Source organism: Sinocyclocheilus grahami, unplaced genomic scaffold (genome assembly GCF_001515645.1).
Source record: "Sinocyclocheilus grahami isolate Dianchi unplaced genomic scaffold, SAMN03320097.WGS_v1.1 scaffold1827.1, whole genome shotgun sequence".
Taxonomy (NCBI): domain Eukaryota; kingdom Metazoa; phylum Chordata; class Actinopteri; order Cypriniformes; family Cyprinidae; genus Sinocyclocheilus; species Sinocyclocheilus grahami.
Window position 1 is genome coordinate 172,127 of NW_015507006.1, and position 9,542 is coordinate 181,668.

The following is a 9,542-nucleotide window of genomic DNA, read 5'->3' on the forward strand; positions in this document are numbered from 1 at the left end:
GGCGGCAACAACAATACTACAGCGAGAGTAAAAGTTACGCCTTCTTTCTTTGCGTGAACATTTGGGCGGCGTTATGCAAATCTTCCCACATAGTGAGGTAGACATGTGGGGTGTATTAGAACGAGCCATTTTAGGTAGACGTGGCTGACTCTTAACTTTTATAAAGAATATCTCTTTGGATTTGAGACTTTAGTCTTTGCAACTTTACAGATCTTCTTTATGCACGAACAGCTTGTAACACTCCAAAGAGAAAGGAAAAATTGAAATCGCATCATATGACCCCTTTATTATAGTTCATTAGCCAAACTATTTTAAAATGGCTTCAAATGTGACTCATCCAGTTAAACCTGGAACGATCACATTTATAAGTTACCTTTTCACTGTTGCGGTACTTGTCCCACTTTTTCACCATCTTCACCCATTTTTCCTCTCTTTCAACCTCCTGGAGTTTGTACTAGGGAAACAGCACACTGAATTTTAGTCTTAAATCTAAAATATTCGTAAAACAAAGAGAACATTCAGCAAGAACACCATAATTCAATGGGCTAATTTCTCTAAACTGAATTGTGCCATAAAAGATTTAACAGTAATTTCAGGTGCAAAGAAAGCTGATATCCTAAAGTCACCTTATCCTCCGCTGCGGTCGGTGTCGGCAGTTCCTCTTCACTGAGAAAAACAAATTACAAAGGGGAAATTATTGTTTAACCTGTACAAGTATTACATGAATCAGTAGTATAGTATATATATTTGCATGAATCAAAAGCTTCATTCAAATAACATGAGATTTTACTGTGGATTTATGAAAAGAAATCCTGACAACACGTTCTAACGGTCACAGTCAATTATTACCCAAAATACACATAAAAGCCATATTCTTCATAACATAGTTCGCACATATTCTCTGATGAAACAGTTGAGCATTTAACATCTTCAACTGAAGACATCGTCTCGCTAGACTGAGTGTTAAAACTGCCAGGACAGGCGAGACTTACTGCAGGAAACCGAAGCGGTCCGTGACCTTGTAGATGCTGTAGTCGGCATCCTCCCAGGGGTTAATGTGCACACCCTCCTGCCTGTTGCATCCAGTGGGGACATAATTATGGATTATAATGACTTATACTGTCTTTTTACGCGTTGTGCTGCATCGCGCCACGTAAACATAAAGCCATGTCTGCATTTGTGATCGGAGAAATTACAAACAACAAGTGCTACTCTACACTCCTCAAAACTCGCGTTTGAATCATCAGTGGCAAATCCTTTAAATATAAAAAACATACTTACAGGCTGTGAGTCAGAACAGCCGGCTTGTAGTCTACTCTCCCAGGATCAGGAAACAGTCCTCCATAAAATGTGCTGCACACATCTGAATATTTGGGTTGAACTGTTCTGGAACAGTGTTGTAAATACAACTTAACCACTGATTTCTAGTCGTGTGCTCTTTTGGAAGACCAAACAAAGTACGCGGCTGGCGGATTCGACGAAGGAGCGTCCGGCGGGCTTGCAGCAACCACATGTGATGACCCCGGGCTGGACTCCGCTTCGTCCACGGTGAAAGCCGATCCGGCGATCCACAGCGCAAAGTTTATGTATTTCCTCAGCGACCAGCACGGATCAGCTCCAGGTAGGGCTGGACGATATGGCCAAAATTGATATCACGATATATTTCTTAATTTCGGTGGATACGATATAATTCCGATATCGATATGATTTATGGTTTATTTATCTGAAATAGAAATATTTTCTAACATTATAAAAGCCTTTATCATCACTTTTGATAAATTTTAAGTATCCTTGCTAAATAAAAGTATTAATTTCTATAATTTCTTTCCCAAAAAATTATAAAAATTATACTGAATGGAATAATGTTACAAAAGCTTTTTATTTCAGATAAATGCTGATCTTTGGATCTTTCTATTCATCAAAGAATCCTGAAAAAAAAATTTACTCAACCGTTTTAAATATTGATAATCAGCAAATCAGCATATTAAAATGATTTCTGAAGGATCATGTGACTGGAGTAATGATGCTGAAATTTTAGCTATGTATGGTCACAGGAATAAATTACATTTTAAAACCTATTCAAATAGAAAGCGATTTTAAATAGTAAAAATATTTAAACATTTTACTGACCACTTTTTCACCATCTTCACCCATTTTTCCTCTCTTTCAACCTCCTGGAGTTTGTACTAGGGAAACAGCACACTGAATTTTAGTCTTAAATCTAAAATATTCGTAAAACAAAGAGAACATTCAGCAAGAACACCATAATTCAATGGGCTAATTTCTCTAAACTGAATTGTGCCATAAAAGATTTAACAGTAATTTCAGGTGCAAAGAAAGCTGATATCCTAAAGTCACCTTATCCTCCGCTGCGGTCGGTGTCGGCAGTTCCTCTTCACTGAGAAAAACAAATTACAAAGGGGAAATTATTGTTTAACCTGTACAAGTATTACATGAATCAGAAGTATAGTATATATATTTACATGAATCAGAAGCTTCATTCAAATAACATGAGATTTTACTGTGGATTTATGAAAAGAAATCCTGACAACACGTTCTAACGGTCACAGTCATCTATTACCCAAAATACACATAAAAGCCATATTCTTCATAACATAGTTCGCACATATTCTCTGATGAAACAGTTGAGCATTTAACATCTTCAACTGAAGACATCGTCTCGCTAGACTGAGTGTTAAAACTGCCAGGACAGGCGAGACTTACTGCAGGAAACCGAAGCGGTCCGTGACCTTGTAGATGCTGTAGTCGGCATCCTCCCAGGGGTTAATGTGCACACCCTCCTGCCTGCCCTGCAACCGGCCCAACAAACAAACTGAGAAACTGGAGCAAAGGCAAAAGACCCTCAAACCAAGAGATGACTGGAACTCTTAAAGGAATAGTTCCCCAAATTTTCTCCAGTCGAAAAAGTCATCTTGTATGAATTCGGAGAGAAATATGCACATATAAAGCACCGTTTACAAGCAAAACAGTCTAAATTACTTCTGAAGGAAACATTATTATGGATTACGGATTTGTTTTTTGGCCAGAAGTGATGGTTTAAAGTTGAAATGCCTTAATGATGGATTTGCTTCTTACAAATATGCAGCTTTTCACTTCACAAGATGTTAATTAATGGCAAATTATATCGTGATACATATTGATATTGAATTATTGTCCAGCCCTAGCTCCAGGCATGACGAAGCGGATATCGTCCTCTTTTGGAAGACCAAACAAACACAACGAAACACACAGCGACTTCATGACATGGCGGCGGCAACAATACTACCACTAGAGAAAGGAAAAATTGAAATTGCATCATATGACCCCTTTAATATAGTTCATTAGCCAAACTATTTTAAAATGGCTTCAAATGTGACTCATCCAGTTAAACCTGGACTTAATGGCCTGGATTACTTGTGGGTTATTGTGATGTTTTTATCAGCTGTTTGGACTCTCATTCTGACGGCACCCATTCACTGCAGAGGATCCATTGGTGAGCAAGTGATGTAATGCTAAATTGATGTAACTCTCTTACCATGAACAATCATTGATGATCTGGGGGTGAATACATTTTTCAGCAAATTTGTATTTTGGCTTAACTAGCCTATTCCTTTTAAGAAAGAACATTTGAAAACACCCCACTTCTTGTATAGAACAATTCAGATCTCCAAAATAGATTGAAACAAGAAACCCCCAGAATCTACAATTTCTGCTAACAGATTATATTTCTGTCTATCCTGAACATCTTATCTGTCTATGCTCCACAGCCTTATCTAAAGGTATCTGAAGTACGCTGAGAACTTCCAAGTATGCAGACTGTAGTCAATATTTGAGTGTAGCAGCAATGTTAGCATGACATCCAGCTGTTGTCCGTCAAAACACTTCCTCCTCAAAAGATTTTGGCTGTGTCTGAAAGCTAAAACTTGCTGGTTTTGCAAGCTGTATATGGAATAGGGCTGCCCGATAAATCGCATGCGATATTTAACGCGCATCTTATCAGTAAAGCCGGTTCTGTAATCAGTGGTAAATCTCCATCACGTGCGTGCTTTCACATTGAGCAGCATTAACTACACAGAGCCGTTGTTCACTGACGAGCTGCACAAAAAAAGCAAATATGAACGTGGTTTTGCGCAACTCGTCAGTGAACAACGGCCCTACCTAGTTAAAAAAACATTGGTATATCAGCATTTCAATAACTTCTCACATAAGTTTTGTGCAGCATTTCTAAGGAAAGCTGTTCCTTGCCAAGAACAGCAAACTGCAGTAACTTTTGGGTGGTGTAGTCTAGTGGTTAAATATCTGGGATAGTTGATCCATGAGCTATCACAATCATTCCCTTGAGCAATACACAATACACCCTAGGCTACTCCAAGCAGTGGCGTACCCCAAATCTTGGCATCTCCAAGAGGACTGCGTGTAATGCAAAAGCATCTGATCTGATTAATGACCACTTACTACTTTACTTGGGGTACTTTGTCAGTATGCATTGCTGTCCATGTCACTGAGGGTCATGGACAATCATTAACCAGTTTCCCCTTGTCTGGACATCGGCTGAACCGGTCAAAGATCAAAACTACAGAAAGTCAGAAGGTAGACAACTAAAAGGATGTAACTTGCCTTCTCATATTTTTTGATGATCTCAGCCCGTTCTTCAGCTATTAGAGTATCAATGTCCTTCTTCATTTCAAAATCTGGAAAAGGATCAAAACAAACAGAAGACTTTGAGTAAATTGGCTCATCTAGGCACGTGCAAACTTGTTCATAAGAGGTCGTTGAATATGATGCTTTACTAATCCTCTACTGAGCCACCTTCAGGTCTGCTTGGCTAAAACACATGAAAATGATGAGGCATCTACATTCCATCAATATAACAAAATTCATCCAAGTTCTGCCTGAAGCTGACAGACATCCATGTGAGGTGGAGTTGCACATTCATTCATCATGAGCCAAAAACAGACAAGTGCTGTGATGTCAGCTAATTCTTCAGACAACATTCTTGTCAGGAAAAGTGCTGGAGAAAAAACTCACACAGTGCACAAGAAAGACCAGGACTTAAGTCACATGGGCAATCCATCAACTATTACACATCGCTGTGTAGGCCAACAATTCAGCCTTTACCTTTCCATGTAGATGAACCAATGTGGTCAGATTCATACAGAAACCCAAGCTTTGATGGCAATTTGATATTTGAGCAAGTACATTTTCGGGCACACTTTATTTTAAGGTCCAATTCTCCCTATTAACAAACTATTAATTACGACTTTTGCCTCAAACTCCTAATTTTCAGCTTATTAATAGTTATTAAGGTAGTTGTTAAGTTTAGGTACTGGGTAGAATTAGGGATGTAGAATATGGTCATGCTGAATATGTGCTCAATAAGTACTAATAAACAGCCAATATATTAAAGGGTTAGTTCACCCCAAAATGAAAATTATGCCATTAATGACTCACCCTCACTTCGTTCAAAACCCGTAAGACCTTCGTTCATCTTCGGAACACAAATTAAGATCTTTTTGAGAGCTCTCTGACCCTGCATATACAGAGTTCACCCCAAAATGAAAATTCTGTCATTAAGTACTCACCCTCATGTCGTTCCAAACCCGTAAGACCTTCGTTCATCTTCGGAACACAAATTAAGATATTTTTGAGAGCTCTCTGACCCTGCATATACAGAAACGCAACTGAAATGTTCACAGGTCCAGAAACGTAGAAAGGACATCGGTAAAACAGTCCATGTGACATCAGTGGCTCGACTTCAGTTTTGCGAAGCTATGAGAATACTTTTTGTGTGCAAAGAAAACAAAAATTACATAATTTATTTAACAATTCTTCTCCCCCCAAATTACGTCTTCTGCCATTTTGGAGAGTACCCAAGAACGTAATCAGTGTAATCAGCGTTGTTTACACTTAGGGTAAAGCGTGCATATGCATTGTGATACTCTCCAAAATGGTGGAAGACAGTAACTCGGAGGAGAGGAATTGTTGAATAAAGTCGTCAGTTTTGTTTTCTTTGCACACAAAAAGTATTCTTGTAGCTTCGCAAAACTGAAGTCGAGCGACTGATGTCACATGGACTGTTTTACCGATGTTCTTGCTACGTTTCTGTCTGGGAACATTTCAGTTGCGTTGCTGTCTATGGGAGGGTCAGAGAGCTCTCAGATTCCATCAAAAATATCTTAATTTGTGTTCCAGAGATGAATGAAGGTCTTACGGGTTTGGAACGACATGAGGGTGAGTACTTAATGACAGAATTTTCATTTTGGGGTGAACTAAACCTTTAATAATAGGCATGCTAATAAGCAACTAGTTAATAGTGAGAATAGGTCCCTACTAAAATATTACCACATTTTTGGTTCTGTGCTGGTAATAACTAGCCCCATTGTGAAAGATAATCTGGTTATTTCAGGGTGAATTAACCATTAATAATTTGTCTGTGTAAGTCAATTTGAATAAAAATGCAACTCAAAAGTGTGACTCAAAAGTTAGACCAATTAGATTCTAGAAAGAAAATGTAAACACTTCTCATTTTGTCTCCTCTTGTTTGAGGAATCAAATTAACTATGAAGGAAGTGTTACTTGGTCCTTTGAACCTCTGTGGCGACGCAATGGAATCAGAAATTGACAGAGCAGGACTTTCGCAGCTGATACTTGCCACCATGTGTTGAAAACTGTCGAGGTCTGTTAGTTCACATTCTCTGTGCACAGGTGGGACTCTTAGAGTCTACAGTTCACCAGACAACTGCTCTGCTGAGACACATGGGCACCTTTCTTTGTTTAACCACCTGTCCCATTCAGATCGTATAAATGGAAACCCAAATTTCCCTTTCAAACTTCCCTTCACTCTCGAGAAAAAAAAAATTGGCTAAAATTGTACCTTTAGGGGTACAACGGCTTGTCACTGGGGCAGTGCCCTCAAAGGGATAACTTTTTACCTTATTTACCCCAATGTATACATTAAGGGTACATATTAGCCTACTACTTTAAGGTACTAATGTGCACCTTTAGAGGTAGAGAATGTGCAAAAAACAAGATTATGTACCCATAAAAGGTAAAATTTTTACAATTTTTTTTCCTGATAGTATTTTAAACTTCTTAATATGTTAGCAGGATGTTTTCTGTGAAATACGGAATAATGTACAAATAAACAGCCCACAATAATGTAGGAGTTAGCCTACATTATTCAGCATTTCTTCATTTGTGTTCCACGGAAGAAATAGAGTCATACGCTGTACAGATTTTCAACATGTAGGCTAGGTGATTAAATAATGAAACAGCACTATCCAAATTCTTTCTGCACGCAATCATCAACCTCTTGAGAAGTCAAATGTGCCACAAGAAACAGATCACAGGCATAAGACTTGATCTTGTGCTAAAACACCTTGATTTCTGTTACTGCTGTAGGGAAAGGCTTCTCTGAGAAGCATTAAGTCTCCTATAAGCTGACCAGAGAAAACAGGTCACAGCTAGCAAGAGATGCAAGCATAATTTATTTACCACAGTGAGTCTCGTCTATGAGTCGGGGAACTTAATGGCTTGACAGAAATCATGGGATCAAAAATGTGGGCCACTAGGACTACCGTCCATCCTTGTGCAATAAATGGTTACTTAAAACCATGATGAAACATCTTTCTTTAGGCTTAACAAAATAAACCAGCTTCAAGGCTGATCAAACAGGTTTATCACTGTCCAAGCAAAGGTTAAAGCCAAAACTGTGTTTCAAATTTCTCATGAAACTAAAGAGATGGAAGTCACCCACAGATCTTAACAAATAACCACATGCTTTCAATTACAAGTCTGCTGTGACTTGTTTTCAGACATAACCAGTGGCACAATTTAAGTGCAATTATGTAAGATGCTAAAGATCTAAGGTCTAAGTGAAACTAAACTGTTTTGTTAATGTAAACAATTTCAACTTTTCGAAAATGGTTTTTACCCATTTTGACAACAGCATACCGGAATTTTTATTTTTATTTACACCACTGCAAAATGCATCATACATCACTCCTTTAAATTAAATGCAAGCTCTAAATCCACAGTTGGATCCTGTTGAAAATACCATGTGATGGATGGCCAAAGGCATAGGTGTGTCACCACCACCAGGCTGTTGTTTGCACAGCAGGAGCGTTTCCTTTGTGAATACAATCAATCACAGGTCAGCGGCAGGAGGGCAATGAAAAGGTGCTGATGGGGAAAGATCCTTAACACTGATCTGTGCTCAATTCAGCAGTTTTTACTGGCAGTAGCCAATATGCAGACATACAACAATACACATAGCAGAGATGCACTACAGTTTACATGGAAGTGTGAATATTCACCTTTCATGGACAGCTTTGGGTTCGTTTTGAGAATGACTTCAAGAAATACTTGAACTTTCCCATGTAGGTTATATTCAATAAACTGTGTACAAAAGTGAAGTTTAGCCACATCAGTTTCACATCAGGCTCGGACTTTCCATGGCCTGACCACGTAATTTGAAGTTACGCAACCAAGCTGCAGAATCTCACCGAAACCCAAGAGGCAAACAACCAATAAATTAACATAAATAAATAAATAAATAAATAGGGGGTTTGTAAGATCTCATGTATTGTATTCCATGGATCTTCTCAAACTGTGCAGAGAACAAGTCTGGACTATTAGTTTAGCATGTGATGCACACTATGAAATATCCCTGGGAAACAAACAAGTGGATTTAATAATTAAACACAATGTCACAACCTAAAGTCCATATGCCAATATCTTAAACTTATGTGCATAAGCCTAACTTGGAGTAACCGAGAGTAATTCATCACAGGAAAAAGGAATTAAGAATAATATTTTCTTATATTAATATAGTATATTTTCTTAATATTTTTTATAGTGCTTCCAGTTTGTTTGTTTTTTTCTAATTTGAAGAGCTATGAAAATTGGAACAAAAATTCTGTCATTATTTACTCACCATTGTTGTTCCAAACCCATAAGAGTTTTATTCATCCTCACAAATTAACGTATTTTTAATGAAACCCGAGAGAGTTCTAAAAGTCCATTATACCAAAATGTTAATGCTTCGAAAAGTTCATATAACGTTCAGTGGAGGAGAAATGTCTTAGGTTTCATTAAAAAATGTCTTCATTTGTGTTATCATTTTTTGGGGGTGAACTATAACAATCCATCCAATCCATCCGACTTTTATTATTATTATTTTTTTTTTTTATTATTATTAATATTATTATAATTTTGATTGATGATTAGGCTAAGCCTGGTGCTTATACACAATGAAAAACTGTTCATTGTGTGTTGCCCAAGTCTAACAAATTAACAACAATAGCAATGTTCTGTTAAAATTAGGGCTGCACGATAAATCGCATGCATATTTAACGCGCATCTTGTCAGTAAAGTCGGTTCTTTAATCAGTGGTAAATCTCCATCACCTGCGGGCTTTCACATGGAGAAGCATTTACTACACAGAACCGACTTTACTGACAAGATGCGCGTTAAATATGCATGCGATTTATCGTGCAGCCCTAGTTAAAATAGCTCAGCCTATTCACCCCCCCCCCCCCCTT

At 38.0% G+C, this 9,542-nt stretch overlaps 1 protein-coding gene across 1 annotated transcript in view; it reads right to left on the bottom strand.

Annotated features, from left to right (window-relative positions):
* Window positions 1-9,542, bottom strand: part of LOC107572877 (USP6 N-terminal-like protein) — a 28,375-nt gene that overhangs the window by 14,122 nt on the left and 4,711 nt on the right. The window contains exons 2-5 of the mRNA XM_016259301.1: window positions 4,618-4,691; window positions 2,725-2,810; window positions 2,359-2,398; window positions 374-454 (exon numbers count right to left, since the gene is read on the bottom strand). Coding sequence (XP_016114787.1) covers window positions 374-454; window positions 2,359-2,398; window positions 2,725-2,810; window positions 4,618-4,683 — 273 coding nt within the window. The 5' untranslated portion in view covers window positions 4,684-4,691. The remainder of the gene's footprint in view (window positions 1-373; window positions 455-2,358; window positions 2,399-2,724; window positions 2,811-4,617; window positions 4,692-9,542) is intronic.